The 20,191-nt window shown below is 44.2% G+C and overlaps 1 protein-coding gene across 2 annotated transcripts in view; it reads right to left on the bottom strand.

The window, feature by feature from the left end:
• Nucleotides 1-1,899: 1,899 nt before the first annotated feature.
• Nucleotides 1,900-20,191, bottom strand: part of FBXW10B (F-box and WD repeat domain containing 10B) — a 30,255-nt gene continuing 11,963 nt past the window's right edge. The window contains exons 9-15 of one of the 2 annotated variants that reach the window (XM_055580037.1): nt 16,708-16,829; nt 13,801-13,949; nt 12,649-12,791; nt 7,228-7,386; nt 5,200-5,465; nt 4,069-4,125; nt 1,900-2,745 (exon numbers count right to left, since the gene is read on the bottom strand). In XM_055580037.1, the coding sequence (XP_055436012.1) occupies nt 1,928-2,745; nt 4,069-4,125; nt 5,200-5,465; nt 7,228-7,386; nt 12,649-12,791; nt 13,801-13,949; nt 16,708-16,829 (1,714 nt within the window). In that variant the 3' untranslated portion in view covers nt 1,900-1,927. The remainder of the gene's footprint in view (nt 2,746-4,068; nt 4,126-5,199; nt 5,466-7,227; nt 7,387-12,648; nt 12,792-13,800; nt 13,950-16,707; nt 16,830-20,191) is intronic. The other variant, XM_055580038.1, reaches the window with a different exon arrangement.

Here is a 20,191-nt window from a genome sequence, read left to right as displayed (position 1 = left end):
GCACTTGGAGGTAAAGCAGAGGCTGGGAGCAGGTATCCCATGCATCTAGTCTGTCATGCCAGGATTTTGGTGGCCCACCCACTGTGTGGGTTGTGGGGTTGGTGTTTTGTTGTTTTGTTCTGCTACTGTTTGAATGGTTTCCATCCCGTGGCCATGCTGGGCTAGTGGAGGGCACCCCCTTCGGATGGGGTTTGAGCTCTCTGATGGGCCACAGGCCCTGTGCTGGGCTGCATGCTTCTAAATTATCTGCCTGACCCCTCAGCAGGTTTAAGTAGCAACATCGACACACACTATCAGTGTAGAAAGGGTCAGTTCAGTTCAGTTCAGTTGCTCAGTTGTGCTGGACTCTTTGAGACCCCATGGACTGCAGCTCGCCAGGCCTCCCTGTCCATCACCAGCTCCCAGAGTTTACTCAAACTCATGTCCATTGAGTCGGTGATGACATTACTTTGTCAACAAAGGTCCGTCCAATCAAGGCTATGGTTTATCCAGTGGTCATGTATGGATTGTGAGAGTTGGACTATAAAGAAAGCTGAGTGCAGAAGAATTGATGCTTTTGAACTGTGGTGTTGGAGAAGACTCTTGAGAGTCCCTTGGACTACAAGGAGATCCAACCAGTCCATCCTAAAGATCAGTCCTGGATGTTCATTGGAAGGACTGATGTTGAAGCTGAAACTCCAATACTTTGGCCACCTGATGCAAAGAGCTGACTCATTTGAAAAGACCCTGATGCTGGGAAAGATTGAGGGCAGGAGGAGAAGGGGATGACAGAGGATGAGATCGTTGGATGGCATCACTGACTCAATGGACATGGGTTTGGGTGGACTCCCAGAGTTGGTGATGGACAGGGAGGCCTGGTGTGCTATGGTTCATGGGGTCTCAAAAAGTCAGACACGACTGAGCGAGTGAACTGAACTGAACTCTGCATATAAGCTAAACAAGCAGGGTCACAATATACAGCCTTGACATTCTCCTTTCCAGATTTGGAACCAGTTTGTTGTTCCATGTCCAGTTCTAACTGTTGCTTCTTGACCTGCATACAGATTTCTCAGGAGACAGGTCAGGTAGTCTGTTATCTCTTTAAGAAGTTTCCAGTTTGTTGAGATCCACACAGTCAAAGGCTTTGGTGTAGTCAATAAAGCATAAGTGGATGTTTTTCTGGAACTCTCTTGCTTTTTTGATAATCCAACAGATGTTGGCAATTTGATCTCTGGTTCCTTTGCCTTTTCTAAATCCAACTTGAACATCTGGAAGTTCACGGTTCACATACTGTTGAAGCCTGGCTTGGAGAATTTTGAGCGTTACTTTGCTAGTGTGTGAGATGAGCGCAATTGTGCAGTAGTTTGAGCATTCTTTGGCGTTACCTTTCTTTGGGATTAAAATGAAAACACCTATTCCAGTCCTGTGGCCACTGCTGAGTTTTCCAAATTTGCTGGCATATTAATTCTTCTCCCTAGGAGTTAGCCCTGAGAAGGAAACACAATTTAAGGGCTCCTTTTTGATACTTAATTGAACTTACTGCACTTCATCAGGCTTCTGCACGAAAACACCAGGGGACTCCAGTGCACAATTCAGATATAATCCCTTTGGTCCGTTTGCTAGAAGAAATGACACAGGAAATTGGTAGCGATAAGTGGTATTACACTTCCAAAAACCACTTCTCCATCCCCCATCAATGAAACAGGGTTTCCATGCATCTCATTGAATGGTTTTCAGTGGGAATACAGATACCAATCTCTCTTAGTCTCTGTTTTCTTACTTTGATAAGTATCAGTTCTTCAACTTACAGGAAAATAATGAAGGGTCCTCATGGTAATTGCCAAGGAACAGTTGAAAACAAACAAACAAACAAAATAAAAGAGGCCAAATATCAACATCTACTTGGTTTCCTGTTTATTATAAGACATAGTAATTTCCCAAGGCTGGTTCAAATAAACACATTTTGTCCAAGTTCGGGGGCCGCGGTTTTCCCCTGCTTCATGAAGTTGTCGATGGGCAGACCTTTGATCTTCCTGACCCATGCAGCTCTGCTGGCCTTTTCTGGATCGACCACTCCAACTGGCTTTATGGCCTGAAACTCTTTCATCTTGGCCTCCCTATATTCTTTCTGCTCCTTCACAGTCAGCAGCATGAACTCTGTGTTCACTCGTAAGGGGTCAAGGGCAGAGTAGTAGCGGGGCCGTTCTTTTTTGGCAGCCTGGGCTGACGTGCCTGTGGGCGGAGCCAGCATGCGGTTTGGCTTGATGACCTGCGTGCTGGTTAAGGGGCTGAAGTTGCGCACTCCGTCAGTTGAACTGGTGGCCCGGTCTTCACCCTTCGAGCCACCACGGAACCTGGGGCAGATAAGCACCGGCTGGGGGATGGTGGAATGCACTCGGGGACCATGTACAGACTTCTTCATGTTGGGCTGAAGCTTCTGGATTTTGAGGGGAATACTGGTCTGCTTCACTTCTATGGGAAGAGTGCTGAATCTCAGTTGGTCAACTGCTTGTTGGACCGCTTGGCCCTTCAAACTCAGGACCTTCCTTGGGTATGGAATTGAAGGTCCCCAGACATCGATGATCTGGGCCTGGGGCCTCCGGGGATAGGCAAACTCCCCAGAATTATGGGCTTTCTGCAGGGCGTTCACGGTCAGGAGGAACTGGTCAGGCGACATGGGAATGCACCAGGACTTCTTTGAGTGATGGATCAAGTCTCCCGAAATTCCCAGATACCTTTGTTTTGGTAATTTCTCCATATCATCTGCTTTTTCCAAAAACAAAAGAAAAGCAAATCAGTGTTCCATGAAAACCATTAAATACTCATGCATGAAAATTAAATCCATTCTAACTATTATGCAGACTAAGGTCGCTGTTGCCCAAAGGACACGCCACCATTATGTGAGCAAAAATTCTCTCTGAGACAAGCAATCACAACATATTTAACATGAGCTTCTAACAGATATGCTAGTATTTGTGTCCAAGGGTGCATTAATATCTAGATATGCATATTTTGGAAGGAACATCTCTATGTTCCACACATTCTTGAAATTCCCCTGTGGGAATGAACTTCACACCCCATTTATGGGCCTTATAAATTTTTAGTGAAGTGTTAGTTGCTCAGTCATGTCCAACTCTTTGCAGTCCTATGAACAGTAGTCCACCAGGCCCCTCTGTCCATGCAATTTTCCAGGCAAGAATAGTGGAATGGGTTGCCATGCCCTCCTCCAGGGGATCTTCCTGACCCAGGGAACAAACTCTCATCTCTTACATCTCCTGCACTGGCAGTCAGGTTCTTTACCACTAGTACCACCTGGAAAGCCCATAAATTTTTAGTAACATAGATTTTTAAATAAAACTTGTATAGCAAAGCTTGATCTCCACTTTATTATAATCAAATTTGATTCCAAAAGATCTTTGGATGTTTCTTAGAATCAAAACTGCCTTCAAAAAATATGTCTCCACTGCAAAATGGAAATTATCACATGGCCAAAAAGCAACTCCTGAACAGGAGATCCCAAAATGTTTTGAATGATAACAGGTCCAAAAGCCACTGATAAGGACAAGAGATTCATTCTAGCACACTGGTGGCTCAGTGGTAAAGAATCTGACTGCCAGTGCAGGAGATGTAGGTTCGCTCCCCGAGTGGGGAAGAGCCCCTGAAGAATGAAATGGCAACACACTCCAGTATTCTTGCCGGGAAATCACATGGACAGAGGAGCCTGGCGGGCTACATCCATGGGGTGGCAAAGAATCTGACACAACTGAGTGACTAAACACTTTCACACTTTTCTGTGTGGCCTTAAGTTAGTAGGGGACGATTAGGGGAAATTAGTCACTAAACCAACACCACACTCATTCGTAGGAGAAGCTGGGCATTTTATCTGTTCTGAATCAAAGATAAGCAAAATTATTGGCCTGGTGAAAAACTGGACTGAACAGAGAGAGAAAGAGGGGTTGAATCCTGTCACACTGATTCAGAATAAAGGATCACCCGTCTTCTGATCTCCGGCGACAACAGGTTTTGCTTCCAAATTCTCCTGCTCGGCACCCATGCCATTTGCTTCCTGAGAACCCAGTCTCTTCCTGCCATCTTTCCGGGGTGACTTTGGCTTTCCTGGACTTGGAGGTGTCTCCATTAACACGCCTAAATTAAGATTGAGGAGGAAACTGTAGTAATTCTGTGATTCAATCAAGGATGACTACTGGGGGCACAGCTGATAATTCAACTGATCTTCACCCAAATGATCACTTTATTGTTTGATGTTTCTTATTCCTTGGAAGCTAGGCAGTCACCTGGAACCGAAGGTCCATGTAGGTCACCTGCTGAACGCCCCGCCCCCCCAACCTGATTTCCTACTGATTATGAAGATTTAAGTGTTATCTGAAATTTCTGGTGCTCTGTCCTAGCTGATCATTTGTGTAAAATATGCTTGGAGGTGATCTATTGATCTAGTATTTTCCAGGTACGCATGTTATCAACCAGAGGTCTAGAGAGAAGAGTGCGATATAGCTCGTCTCTGTCCTAAGGAAATAATCATGTACTATATGTTTGGAAAGTGGCTTCCCAGATGGCTCAGTGGTAAAGAATCCACCTGCCAAGCAGCAGACACTAGAGATACAGGGTCAATCCCTGGATTGGGAAGATCCCCTGGAGAAGGGAATGCCAATCCACTCCAGTATTCTTGCCTGGGGAATCCCATGGACAGAGGAGCCTGGCAGTCTATAGTCCATGGGGTCGGACATGACAGAGCAACTAACACAACGGCAACATATGTTTGGATCAAGGGCATGGAGGAGGGTGTTGGTAGCTTGTTTCTTGTTTTAATGGCAAGTATGAAGGGCTCAATGGACATGAGTTTGAGTAAACTCCATGAGCTGGTGATGGACAGGGAGGCCTGGCATGCTGCAGTTCATGGGGTTGCAAAGAGTTGGACACGACTGAGCGACTGAACTGAACTGGACTGATGAAGGGCTAGCGTCACCTCCTGTAGAAAGAGTCTAATACATTTGGAAATTAGGCCTTGAAAATAAGCAGTTTCCCTTGAGCTGCCTATTAGATTGTCATGTCAAAGAGAACGGTTCCCACCTGCCCTAAAGAACTGGGATGTACATCATTAAGAAACCACTGCCCAAAACATCCTACAAAGAAGCTGGTCCTAGCAGCCCCTTGCCTGCTCCAATGGATACCATAGAGGCTGCCTGGGTTCAGCTGTCTCACCTGTAGGTAATCTGGATGCCCTCGGGAAGATGCGGGACCTGCGAGGTTTGCTTAACAGGGACTCCTGGGCTGTCTGCTTGCTGGACACAGAATCCCTTGGGCTGTAGACCTGGGTGCTAGACTTGGAGAGGACTTCTGCAAAGCTGTTTTCTTCCCTGTCCTCCTCTCTGTCCTTCTTCTTTTGTTTGGCCCGTTCCACTGAGTACTGCCACTTGATATTCTCAAACTGAAACAGGAGGACGTTGCTCTCCGTGTTGATCACCATCCTGGAACCAAAGCAACATGACTGCCCACAAAAGGGGACTTCCCTGGTAATCCAGTGGTTAAGACTACACCTCCCAGTGAGGGGGAGCGGGTTCAATCCCTGGTCGGGGAGCTAAGATCCCACATACCCTTAAAAGGAACGTGGAGGCTGCCATTGCCCCAGCTTCCAAATATGCATTAGGACTACTGTCCCACTGGATCCTGAGCCAAGAGATCAGTGCTGGGGAAATGACCACACAAACAGGGTGGTGTAGGTTGTTGCAGGGTCTAGAGCAGAGAAAGGTAGCAGGCCGCGCAGCAGAACTCATTAGCTCTGTAGCTATTTTCTTTAAAAATGAGTTGTGAGCAAAGCACACGTGTCCTGATTACTTCACTTCTCAAGTTAAAACATTTTTAAGTGAATTTCTGTTCCTGGAGTAAGTGCTAAGGACCTAGGTACCCGAGGCAGAAAGCTTAGCTACTCTGCACACAAATATCTGGAAGTTCACTCCTTTCTTAAGCACAGCATCCAAATGCCACATGTCTATTGTCATGATGGGATGAGAAAGCTCGCTAATGGGGGAAGTCTTCAAGCCCTCACTGACTTTCTACCCCGATCTTCACTCCATCACTTCCAGGATCTCTGTGCACACTCTATGTCCAGACAGGACATTTGTATTTGGAAAGCAGGAGGGTTTCCATCTTCCCTAATCCCCCCTGAACCCAAGACCCCAAATATTACCTCCCACCCACTGTTCCTGGGGTTCACAGCATTCACAGGGCGCTGCTCCCCAACCCTGGTTCCTAGGTCGCCTATAACTATAAACAAGAGATGGAAATGCTGTGTGCAGGCTCCTTTCTGCTCCAAAAGGCTGTAATTTTAAGGCTGTCAACAGTCAGCATAAACTCTCCATAAAAGTGACTGATTATGGTAGGATACGGTGGAATGGAATTAAAGAACCATCCCAGTTAGAAATCTTTCAGACTCATTTTTACTCAAGCTGACATCTCTCTTTGGATGTCACAAATGAGAAAAAGGTCAGAGGTGATCTCTCTTTATGGCTTTCTGACTTCATGACTGAAAGAGTATTCATTTATTGAGCCTTGTTACGCAGAAGGAAGGCAAAGTAGTTCGGGGTGACTAGGTGATGTCTCAAGTGAGCCTATGCTAGAATTTAAAAGTCTAGTTGGGTATTTTTACATAATACCACGTGAACCTAGCGTATAACAACACAGTGCTATATTCACTTAGTGCCACCATGGTTCTGTTTCATAAACTCCTCTGCTCCCTGGAGAAGGGAAGAGCCACCTACTCCAGTATTCTTGCCAGAGGAGCCTGGCGGGCTACAGTTCATGGGGTCACAAAGAATAAGACTTGACTAAGTGATTGAGCACACACACCTCTGCACAGTTCTGCCCCACTGGACATGGGGCCACCTACCAATGCCACCCCAACTTTCCTGCAAGTCTATTTGCATCAGAAACGAGACACAGGGACCTGAGGAGCACTCAGGCTGGACAGAGGATCAGGGGGCAGGTGGAGGCTGCCTGTTGGCAGAACCGGCTCCCTGCGGCAGAGCTGTATCATGCCCATCATGTGATCAGATCTGAGCCTGGGAACAAATGAGCCCCTGAGCCTATCATCCACCACAACCCAAACCGCAGGTGAGCACAACCTGTGCTCTCCTGCTGCCTGCAAATCCGGGGCCAGTGTCCCAGAGGAGGGAAAAAGAAACCATCTACACAGACTCACTCAGGACCCTGACCTCCACACCGACCACCCACCTGTTGCCCTGAATAAAGAAGGACAGCACAGGATCACCTCTGCCATTGACTTTCATCACCTTCAGACAGTTCCCGTTGAGGAAATTGTAAATGCGGATCTTGCCATCGGCACAAGCACTGATGACCCGGAGGAAGAGAAGGGCCACGTGGAGAACCTCCCTGGAAGGGAACAGAGCGACGGGCAGTACCCACCTTCCGGCGAACCACTCGGATGTGTCTGCAGTCGGGGACTTTGGTGTGTGGTCGGAAGTGGGTGGGGGCTCATGACTGTCCTTGAAGCAATGTTTGCCATCATTTTGTGATTCTGGATGTAAACCATTAACCCTCAAGACGCAGCTGTGCTCTCTCCCCTCACTCTGCAGTTACTGTTCCTACAACTTGGTCACAGTGCCACAAGGCGGAAAAACAAAAGGGCTTACGTCAAGATTTTTTTTTTGGTCAGATATATAGATGACTGTGCTTCTCTCTTACAATTTGATTTCTAGCTATCAGACTTCTACAAATGTCATGCTCAGAATCATTTGACGTTTTGAATCTTTTTAAAAGTAGAATTATTATATAAATTTAAAAAACAGATGGGGAAATGGTTATCTTTATAAGAAGCAAAAACCTGGTATTTGAGCAGGTTCTCTTGGTCCTTAAATTAGTGGCTCTCATTCTTTCAGTGAAACACCCCATAGGAAAACTGTATCCACCAGCTGAGATTTTTGAGCTCTCTTTTGTGATTACCAGCAGGAGAAGAGAGGTGGGGGATCGGAAGAAGATTTAGATAAATGCCTCTAACAAAATCCCCCTGACAACAGTTGGGTCCTAGCTGGGCTCCAGATAAGTGGAGTATTCAGATCCGAGAAGTGCCATTACCATACTGCTATTAATGCTACTGAAAAATGGAACTTGATGTCACCAATTTTTTAGACCTTGTGTGCAAAGCAGGTCCATCGACCTCTGCCACCTCCACCCATCCAAGTCCATCCATGGCCACATTCATATGTTACTTTCTCCATAAAGCCATCTCTCATCTCCACTTCTCCTCTCACCCCACTCATATACATAGACTTCTGGTATATTGTCAGATCCTCTTGGGTACAGCACTTGTCTTATCCACCTTTGCACACCCAGCACCCAGCACATGGCCCAGTCCCGCAGCAGGTCCTCAATAAATATTTATCACAAAAGTGAATGTTGGCTCACATTTCAGTGTATGATCATTGCTAAGGTATGTTAAAACAATGACATCCAACATAGGGAGTTGGGATGGGCAAGTACACACTGCTCTATTTAAAACGGATAACCAACAAGTACCTACCATATAGCACAGGGAGCTTTGCTCAACGTTATGTGGCAATCTGGGTGGGAGGGGAGTCTGGGGGGAGAACACATGTATATGCGTTCTGTGTATATGGCTGAGTTGCTCTGTTGTGCACCTGAAACCATCTCAACATTGCTAATCAGCTGTGTTTTTGTTGTTGTTTAGTTGCTAAGTCACGTCTGACTCTTATCCTTCAATATAAAATAAAAAGTTAAAAAATAAATAAAAAAATAAATAAAAGCATGACATCCACCACATATCATCTGGACTTTGGTCAGATTCCAAGGTGACCAAGGTACCAGAGTCATACTGAGACTTTTCAAGGCTCCAACAACTAGCAAAACAAAAATAACAAAGACTTTGAAACACAGAAGACATTCTAAGAACAGCAAAGAAGTCCATGTGGCTTGATGTATCACGAGATGAACACATGGATGGATGGACAGATGGATAGATAGATAATAAATGTAAGGTATAAAATACATGTAGGAAAGTTCAACAAAATTCTCATTTTTTCCCAAGATATAAATGCAATAACTTTATTGGTGCCCTAAGTGGCGAATCCACACTGGGAGAGATGCCTCGTGACTGAAGGGTTTGCCTCCTTGTGTGTCTCTTTGGATCTTGCTGAGCGGAGCCTACGCTTCTCGTGGGTTCCTGTGACATTTGGTGGTTCAGCCTATATACCATTATAGCCTGGTGATTTAAAGCACAGACTTGAGGATCAGAAAATCTGGGATCAAAACCTGATCATACCTCTTACTGACTGTATAAACTTGAGAAAATAACCTCTCAGTCTTCAGTTTTCTCTTCCATGAGAAGGGGAACTGCTTCAGAGGATTCCTGTCATGATTAAATCAATCGAGGTATTTTAAAAACTAAGCCCATACCTCACACAACAGTGGTTTTCATGGTTCTGGCATAATCCAGTCTCCTTTCATATTTTATCTCTGCCCTAGAAATGTCACTTGTCTCTTTCTTTGTCCCTCCTTGATCAAAAAAAAAAAAAAAAAACACTGCAGAAGGTGACATCAGTGAAAATGGTGGCGTTCAAAGGAACTCCAAAATTCTATCCTTTCATAAAAGCAATGAAAAAACTGGCAAAAACTGTCAGAATCAACTATTTGGAACTCTGGAAAATAACCAAAGGCTTGCAGCAATCCATGGGAAACCACTAATAAAGTAATTCAAAAATATATAGTAAAAACATGATGAGAGAATTAAAATGGTATACTATTAATATCTAAATATCCATTCAACACCCAAAAAGACCACAAGAGAAAACTTGAGAAATGAAACAAACAAACTATATATATATATATATATGACTATAGAAAAACAAAGAGCCAAATGGTAGAGTTAAGTTTGTTTTACACTTAATGCAAATAGATTAAATTCTTCCATTAAAAGGCAGACATTGAGAGAAACGATTAAAAACATGATCCAACTAAATGCTGCCTACAGGAGGCTCACTGTAGATTCAAAGACACAAATATGTTGAAAGTGAAAGAGTGGGAAAAAAAGATACTCCTTGCCAAAGGAGCACCAGAGTGTCTATACAAATACCACACAAAATAGACTTTTAGACAAAATTGTTAATAGAGACAAAAAAAGAACATTACATAATAATGATAAAAGAATGAATTTACCAAGGAGATATAACAATTATAAAATTTTTGCTAGACTGCCCCCAAAAATAAGAGATAAAACTCAAATTACTAAAATCAGAAATGAAACAGAGGACATTACTACTGACTGATGGAAATATTGTATAATTAGATAGTGGGAATCGCCACATAACATTATGGATATACTAAAAAACATTCAATTGTACATCATGAAACGGTGAATTTTGTGTCATGTGAATTATCTTAATTTTTAAGTTGTAAATATATATATTCAATTTACTTAATATATATTAAAATGTTATATATAATATATAAATATATATTTAATGTATTAAATATATTATATAATATATATAAATATACAGTGTATACATTAAATGGAATGAAGGTGTTCAGTGTACTTGATAGTCATATTTCTTGCAGTAAATTAATAATTTGGCTTCTTTGTACAAATCAATAGCATGAATTTGCTTTCTCAACACTTCACTATGTCCAGCTAAACTACCCACCAAGGAGATCAAACTGCCCAGCAAGATCAAACCAGTCAATCCCAAAAGAAATCAACCCTGAATATTCATTGGAAGGACTGATGCTGAAACTGAAGGTCCAATCCTTTGGCCACCTGATGCAAAGAACTGAGTCACTGGAAAAGACCCTAGAGCTGGGAAAGGTTGAGGGCAGGAGGAGAAGGGGACAACAGAGGACAAGATGACTGGATGGCATCACCGACTCAATGGACATGAGTTTTAGCAAACTCTGAGAGATGGTGAAGGACAGGGAAGGCTGACTTGCTGCAGTCCACGGGATCACAAAGAGTGAAACACAACTTAACAACTAAACAACAACAATCAAGCACTTATATATACACAGTACTGCTTCAGATGAGTGGGAGAAAGGGCCCTACAAATGAGAACACTGCCCATGTCCTCCAAATGTACTATAACTGTCTATGGATTTGCTGTAAGTGTGCAAGGCATCAAGAGCCAATGTGGATGGTGTGTTGGGCTGTCATTCAGTGGAAGTGGGAATGGTTTAAGAAGGTCTCATAGCTGAGGTATTAATAGAATGGGTTTGATGAAATGGTGAACACACTGCTGAGTTTGCTGGAAACAATTATCTTCCAATAACTAAATTAAATCCTACTGAATCATGCTTGGAAGGTTTTAAAAACATAGCATTACCATTTTAATGTGATAGCACAAAGTTTGAGTCCCTCCTTGAGGTCAAGTTTGGACAAGCCAGATGATCAATGCTGTAAGGTTTATCGATAATCACCCAAGGGTTGACTAAATCACTGAACACTGGCCCTTGCTGAAACTACCCACCTATCAACAATGCAGTTATACACCCCAGATAGAGAACATACACATATAGGCCCATATCCCCCTCTACTTCCCACAGAGCCAGTCTGCCTGCTCAAGAAGTTCCTGTGGATAACCAAAAAGGGCCTATTGTATTGCATAGCACAAGGAACTCTGCTCAATGTTATGTGGTAGCCTGGATGGGAAGGGAGTTTGGGGGAGAGTGGGTACATATATATGTACAGCTGAGTCCCTTTTCTGTTCACCTGAAACTATCACATTGTTACCCAACTATACTCCAATATAAAACCTTTTTTAAAAATTTAAAAATTAATTAAAAAAAAAAGAGGTTCCTGTGAGGGTACAAGGAAATCTAGGACCATATTTCATTAAATAACTCTCCTTGACAGATCCTCCTGGAGGACCCTCTCTCAATGAATTAGGATAGCACTTAGCTTCCTGGCGTCTCTTATAATGCACTCAGGAGAAGAAGCCATATTCGTGCAGTACAAGAGTGGCATAGAGCAGTCTGTAAAACCCACAATTATGGCAGAACCATTAACTGACCACAATGCCCTTTACAAATAAGCTTAGATAACCTCAGAGTACTTCTTAATTGGATCCAAGCACACACCATCACTAAACTGGGATTGGAAATGCAAAATGAAATCCATTTGCTGTCCCGGAATAGAATTGAGCCCCCAGGCTTTAAGGGAGCGCCTTCTTTAAGCCCTTCATTATTTTTAAACCTTTGGCACCTGGGTCATTTTAAGCTTTCACAACCACAAAATTCCAAGAACTTAAGTTTACTGAAACTGGCATCACTGAGGGACAGTTCCGCCAATATTCCTAAGTTTGGTAGGTAACAGATAAAATTTATCACATGCGCCGTAAGTGTAAACTTTCAGTAACTTCTCAAAATCTCCACATAGTATTGTTGTTTCTTAAGAGAGACAAGGGAGGGCAGGAGAGGGGGTGACTATATTGGGCAACAGGTGGAAGAAGAGGAAAGTGGAAATGGGTGAGGAGCAGAAGCGAGAGGGCCAGCAGAGAGCAGTAGGGACAGTGAAGTCCCTACTTGGTGAAGACTTAGTGAAGACTTCACTAAAGAGTGAAGTCTAGGTTCTGATGGGAAAATTGGGGTCGGGGGCAGGGACCTGGCCAGAGTGTCCTGAGCACCTACTTTGGATGCTTGAAGGCCATGAGGCACCGCTCGTACTTCCCCACCATGCTCCAGGCCATGACCAGGCCATCAGTGCTTCCCGACAGGAGATGCCACTGGTCGAAGTATAGACACTTCACGGCCCCCTCGTGGCCATTGAGCGTCTGCAAGAAAAGATGCCTCTGTTCTCAGCCCATCTTCAGCCCGAATCATGACTCCTCAAGGAGCAGAGCTGGAGGCTTTTTGAGATGGATCCCAAAGCCACTCTCCACCAATCTGTGGCTACCACACTGGGAGTCTGCCTGAGCCCACTGCATGTCTGCTCTAAGAAGGTTGGTGAGGTTCAGGCAACCTGCTCTCCAGAGCTCCCTCCCCAGTTAAGGAGGAAGGAGATCGGGGGAGGCCTTGTACCCACTCAGTCTGTGACCAGGCAGGCCCTGCCTTCCTGGAGTGCCTGAGAGGGACACAGTCTTCCTTCCTCCGCTGCCAGAAAGGCAAGGCTCATGTGTCAGCTCCCTGCCAGGACTAGAGGCAGCCTGATATCCAGTAACTGCTGCTTAGACCACGGTAACATCACCGGTGAGAAAAGCCCACCAGCCAGGCAGCTGCTTCTCGCTGTTATCCTGTGTTCTCAGCACAAAAGATATCTCAGCACCACCCACCAGGGACAGGGGCTGCCCATCCACCAAGAACACTTCTTGTGTGTGAACATTCGATCACTTTCTAGACAGCCAACATTCTCTTCTCAGAAGAGAGGCAAGAGGAGATCACTGTGGTTTGTTCATTCCCAGACCCCGTGCCAGAATCAGGGTCGAATGTTTCAGAAGAAAAGGTACTTTACCTGTGCTGCTGTGAAAAGACCCCGCCGAATCCATGTGTCTTGTGGAGTCAAAACGTAGCCTCCTCCACCTCCACCCATGACAACATGGCTCATGTCGGCCTTGACCTTCAACTGACTCAGAATGGCCCCTTCTTAGGGGGTCTTCCCCTTCCCTTTCTCAGGACCACCCTCTTTTGGTGACTGCCTCTCAACCACCCTAGGGTGGTCTGGGGAGCTACCTGTCTGTCAGTGTCTGTCAGTGTCCTCCAGCCTCTCACTCACAGCACTCCGCTCCCCAGTCCCCATCCCTAGCCCCTCCCCCTAGTCCCCTCCCCCCAGTCCCCACCCCTCACCTTTACCAGCTGGGCCGTGACCATGTGCCACACTTTGACCATGCCTTTCTCACAGCTGCTCACGATGTACGTGTCATTGATCCTGGTATCCAGAATGGGGTCTTTGTGTTTGAAAGTCTTTAGGCACTTCCCTGTCTCTATATCCCACTCTGAAAGGGAAGGGGAGAGAGAAAAGAGGGTGCATGGAGAGGGTGCCAAAGGGGCTCCAATACCCCATCGCAGAAGCTGAGACCAGCCGAGCCCATCATGTCAGACTCCAGAAGGCTTCACCTGGTCCAGCACCCCCATTGGCTCACCCATAGTCCGTGCACCTGCAACCCAGGGCTCCCCTCTCATAGCCCTTTGGGAGATCCAGCAATGCATAGACCTTGGCTCTGACCCTGAAACTTAGCCTCCTGGTCTAAGAGGTGGACACCTCATCTCCAGTAAGCCTCCTCCTCAAGCCTGAAAGATGCTAGAGTAGATTTCAGGAAAATCATGGCAGGTGTTCAGGGCATGATTCCTCCCAGATGCTGTCTCCTAACCCTCACCTCCTACCCACCTCCAAAGAAGAGAAAGCTGTCTATCTCCACTTACATTTTAAAGTATTTCTGAATCTGACTTTTGGATTTTACTTCTAAGAGATTGTCACAGCTGAGGGCGAATCTACTGCTGCTTCTACACAGATGGTGCTGGAGCCCCCACCCCTCATATCATAAATGTTGGGTGGATATGAGAGTCCATGGGTGGTAGGAGAACTGAGCTTGAAGGAAGAGACTAAAAGTGGGCATCACAAATTCAGTGATGAGAACATTAAAGCCCCCCATAGAACCTACTTCCTCAGGCAATGCAATGAGTATCACAGGACCAAATACTAACCACAGTGCACACCCACCCCACACTAGCCATGAGCCGGGCACCAATCAAAGTGCTTGCCATGCATTAACTCATCTTCACAGGACAAGCTATTATTACTCCTTCCTGTACAGGTGGGGAAACTGAGACCCAGAGAGGTTCAGTAACCTGCTCAAGATCACAGGGGTGGTGAGCAGATTGAACTGGGATTTGAACCCAGGGAGTCTGGGTCCAGAGACCATGTTTCTAACCATTAACCCAAACTATGTGAGTAAGCTTTTCTACACTGATTTTTTGCCTTCACCTGGGCGTCTTCGGGAACTCCGCACTCAATGCATTAGCTTCCCATTGCTGCTGTAACAGATTACTATCAACTTAGAGCCTGAAAATGACAAACGGATTATCTTACAGAATCACTGCACAACCTCACAAGGCTAAAATCAAGGTGTCAGCAGGGCTGTGCTCCTTTAGGGAGTCTCAGGGGGGTGGAGGGAGGAATCCATGTCCTCGCCTTTTCCACCTTCTAGGGTCCCTGACACACACCTTGTCTCACACCCCCTTTCTCCATCTTCAAGGCCAGCAACGTTCCATCTCTCTGACCATTCATCCACAGTCACGTCTCCTTTTGGTCACACATAAGAAAATGTCTGTTTTTATGGATCCAGGTGATGACCCATGGGCCCACACCAATAACCCTGGGTCATCTCCCCATTTTAAGGTCCCTGACTTCACTACATCTTTAAAGTCCTTCTTGCCATGCAAGATGACACAGTCACTGGTTTCCGGGATTAGGATGGGACCATCTTTGGCTGGCTGTTCTCTTGCCTGCCACACTCAACGTGTCCAAAATACAAGCCATCATCTTCTCCTCCATCCCTCCCCTACCCTGCTCTTCCTCCAAGGTCCCATTTCCATCAGTGGTACTTCTGTGTACCCAATGGCCTGAGTTATAAAGTCTGGCCTCACCCTTCGCCTTTCTTTCTTGTTTCTCATCTCCTGTTGGTGCTGAAGTCCTGCCAGTTCTCATTCTGGAAATCTCACCCCCCCCACCCCGTCGTCTGTATGTACCATCTCCTTACAGGTGCATACAGATCCATCCAATAACTTCACACTTGCCTATTCTCAGATATTCTGAAGACATCCTGTCCCCACAGAGTTGCCATCTTTCCAAATCTTTCTTCCACAATATCACTAGAGCAGTCTTTCTCAAATACATATCTCATCATATCACTTCTCAGCTTAGAACGCATTTACAGCCTCCTACATCTTACAGAATAAAGTTCAATTTTCAACACAGAAGGCCCTTTATAATCTGGCCCCAAACAAACATACCTGCCTGATCACCAACACCACACACAACAGCTCAGCCAACTGAGCAGAGGGAAAGTTCCTCAATTCTTCATTTTCTTTCATATTCTGTGATTTGCCTGAGCTGTTCCTTCTGCTTAAAATGCCCTACACTCTCCCTCTGCTTGTAGAACTACTCATCCTCAGGACCAGACTCAAACAGTACCCTGCCTGCAGTGCTTTCCCTTTTACTCTTATTTCTATGGTGGCTTAGCCCTCCACAAACTCGCTGGAGTACACGTTTTAGAACCAGACAGCCCTGGGTTCAAATCCCCACCCAACCACTTAGCAGTTTTGACTCACAGCTAATTGTTTTTCTCTTTGAGTCATGGATCCCTTATCTGCATCCACCCCATAGAATGCTTATGAGACTGAAATAAGATAATGTAAAGCACCCATCGCAGTCCCAAAGTTAGTACTCAATAAAAGGCAACTGTTGTCATTCACATATTTACTCTTCCCTCCATAATATATTTATGTATCTGTCTCCATTAGGAGACCACGAGGCTCTTGAGGAAATAGAAAGCCACGTCAAAAGGGCCATGGCATATGCCGCTTTCCTTACACTTAGCACAGCTCCTAGCATTCAACCAATAGCCATAGATGGATCATAGACAGATGGATGAAGGGATAAGCTACTGCCTGTAGAAATGAGCAAAACAAGTCTTCTGGCAACCCATGGGCTTAGGGAAACATCTTAGAGAGTCTGAGGCATTTCTTTCTCACCTTTTACCTGGCAATCTTTTGCTCCAGAGGCGAGCTTGTTCTTATACACATCCATGCAGGTGATGGTCCCCTGGTGGCCATTGAAGATGCGTATACAAGCCCCACTTTTCAGATCCCAGTACCTGCAGGAATCAGACCACAAAAAAGAGATGTTTTTGAGACTTTCTGAGGGCCCAAGGGTTCAACAGCATAGAGTTCCTTTAGGTTGATAGGTAGTTGGAAGGCATCAGAGTTTCATGATTAAGCTCAGAGTCCAAGGCTTGGATATGAATCCCACTTGCAGCATCTCTTAGGTGTAACTTTAAGAAAGCTACTGAACTTCAGTGAAAACTTCATTTCCTCCTTGATGCAATGGAAATGATAATAAAAATAATTATCTCACAGGTTTATGAAGAATTAAATACAGTAATGCAGAAATTGTCAACTGGGGTGACATCCACTCCCAGGGGACATGTGACAATGGCTGGAGACATGTTTGGTTGTCACAAGCTGGGCTTCCCTGGTGGCTCAAATGGTAAAGAATCTGCCTGCAATGTGGGAGACCCAGGTTTGATCCCTGGGTCAGGAAGATCCCCTGGAGAAGGGAATGGCTTAATTCCATGGACAGAGGAGCCTGGCGGGCTACAGTCCATGGGATTGCAAAGAGTCAGACGCAACTGAGTGACTAACACTTTCACTTTTCATCAGATGGAAGGGTCCCTAGAACAATCACCAGGCTCAGAATCCACGACACTGATTCAGTGGTAGAGCTGATCTTCAAACAAGAACAACAGAACAATTGACACGTGCCACTTGGATTCAGACTATTTTATGTGCATTTCTAAAGCATATCTAGGCCTTCCCAGGTGACTCTGTGGTAAAGAATCCACCTGCCATGCAGGAGACCTGGGTTCCATCCCTGGGCTGAGAAGAAATGGCAACCCACTCCAGTATTCTTGCCTGGAGAATCCCATGGACAGAGGAACCTGGTGGGCTACAGTCCATGGGGTCACAAAGAGTCAGACACGACCTAGCAACTAAACACACACACATACAAAGCATATCTAAGAGATATATGGGAAACATGTATGAGTCACACTATTTTTTAATATACAAACCTGCCTCACATCTCTCAACCATCATGCATACTGACTTTGTGACAGGACAAAGTATAATGTCAAGAGACTGGGCTCTGGAGCCAGGCTGCCTGAGGTCCACTCCCATATGCATCACTCACTGGCTGTATGATCTCAAATAAGTTACTGAATCACCTGCTATCTCAGTTTCCTCATTTGTAAATTGGGGATAATAATGGTACTTATCCCACAGAGTTCTTAGGAGACTTGGCACATAATAAACAATAAGTAAATGTTTCTTTTGATTGGGGGGGGGGGCGTTGTCAGACTTTTCCTTCTAATATTCCTAAAGGTCCCATGGCCTTTATCTGTTCATCAAAGCCTCCTATGCATACATAGTTGACTTTAACAAGGTCCCAGTGGTCTGAAAAAAAAGCATGTTTTGAATTTCTACTTCCTAGCAGCATGGTTGACCATATGCCCAGGTTGTTTTCATAATTTATGCAGGAAAGGTATTTGATAAACACTTTTAGAAAAATAGGAATGGGGACTTCCCTAGTGGTCCAGTGGCTAAGACTCCATGCTCCCAATACAGGGGGATTGGGTTCAATCCCTAGTCAGGGAACTAGATTCCACATGCTGTAACTAAAGATCCTACATGCAGCAATGAAGATTCTGCATGCTGCAACTAAGACCCATTGTAGCCAACTAAATAAACAAATATTTTTTAAAACTTGTAAATGAATGTTTATAGCCACTTACTCATAACAGAGAAAATGTAGAAGCAACCAAGATGTCCTGCAGTAGATGAAGGAATAAATAAACTGTGGTCCATCTGGACAGTGGAATATTATTCAATGTAAGTGAAAAATGAGCTATCCAGACATGAAAAGACATGGAGGAGCCTTAAATGCATATGACTAAGTGAAAGAAGATCTGAAAAAGCTACACACTGTATGATTTCAACTACATGACATTCTGGAAAAGGCAAAACTACAGAGCCAATAAAAAGATTAATGGTTGTCAGGGAATGGGAGAAGCATGAATAGGTAAAGAACAGAGGATTTTTAGGGCAGTGAAAATACTTTGTATGATACTATAATGATGGATATGTGTCATTATATATTTGTCCAAATGCATACACTGTACACCACCAAGTGTGAACCCTAAGTTAAACTGTCGACTTTAGGTAATTGCATGCATGCTCAGTCACTCAGTTGTGTCCAACTCTTTGTGACCCCACAGACTGTAGCCCACCAGGCTCCTCTGACCAAGGGATTCTCCAGGCAAGAATACTGGAGTGGGTTGTCATTTCCTCCTCCAGGTGATCTTTCCAAGCCAGGGATCGAACTCCCATCTCCTGTATCTCCTGCACTGCAGGAGGATTCTTTACCCACTGAGCCATCAGGAAAGCACAGATTATGATGTGTCAAAGCAGGGTCATCGGTTGTAACACATGTACCACTCTGATGGGGAATCTTGAGGACAAGAGAATATATTCGTGTGCAGGTGCAGAGGGTATATTGGAAAACTTTGTGTCTTCTGTCAATTTTGCTGTGAATCTGAAACTGCTCTATAAAAATTGTCTTTTTTAAAAAGGTAGTTTTGATGCAAGAATAGAAAAGCAAGCCAACAACACTGTGTTTTATTTTTGAAAGTTGCTGAGAGTAGATCTTGAAAGTTCTCATCACAAGAAAAAAAATGTCACTATGTGCAGTGATGGATATAACTAAATTCACTGGGGTAATCATTTTGCAATATATGCATATATCAAGTCATTATATTATACACCTAATATATTGTATGTCAATTCTACCTCAATAAAAAATTTTTTAAACTTTGTATGTCAATTATACCTCAACAAAAAAATTTTTTTAATTCATACACATGGGTACCAGGAAACACATACAGGAATGTCTATGGTGGTAATCTTTGAAAGAATAAAGAGCTAACAACAATGCAAATATCCACCAACAGAAGAGTAAATAAATGAGTTATGATGATGTATTCATCCAATAAAATACTATATCTAAGTGAAAATAAGTTAATTACTGCTATCTATATCATAAAGATGAATCTCAAAATTAGTGCAAGAATCAAGTACACGTGAATTTTTAAAATATAACTACATTTATGTTGAGTTCAAGAAAGGACAAAGGTAGTGAATATATCTGGAGATACATAAATAGGTAGCAAAACTATAAAGAAATTTAAGTATAAAATTTATACTGATTGGGAGGAAGAAAGAAAAAATAAGAGAAAGGCACACAGTGAGATTTGGGGAAAGGAGTGCATCAAGGCTGTATATTGTCACCCTGCTTATTTAACTTATATGCAGAGTACATCATGAGAAACGCTAGGCTGGAAGAAGCACAAGCTGGAATCAAGATTGCTGGGAGAAATATCAATAACCTCAGATATGCAGATGA

Source organism: Bubalus kerabau, chromosome 4 (genome assembly GCF_029407905.1).
Source record: "Bubalus kerabau isolate K-KA32 ecotype Philippines breed swamp buffalo chromosome 4, PCC_UOA_SB_1v2, whole genome shotgun sequence".
In the NCBI taxonomy this organism is placed as follows: Eukaryota; Metazoa; Chordata; class Mammalia; order Artiodactyla; family Bovidae; genus Bubalus; species Bubalus kerabau.
Note: the sequence above shows the minus strand (reverse complement) of the source record. Positions and strands in the feature narration are given on the sequence as shown.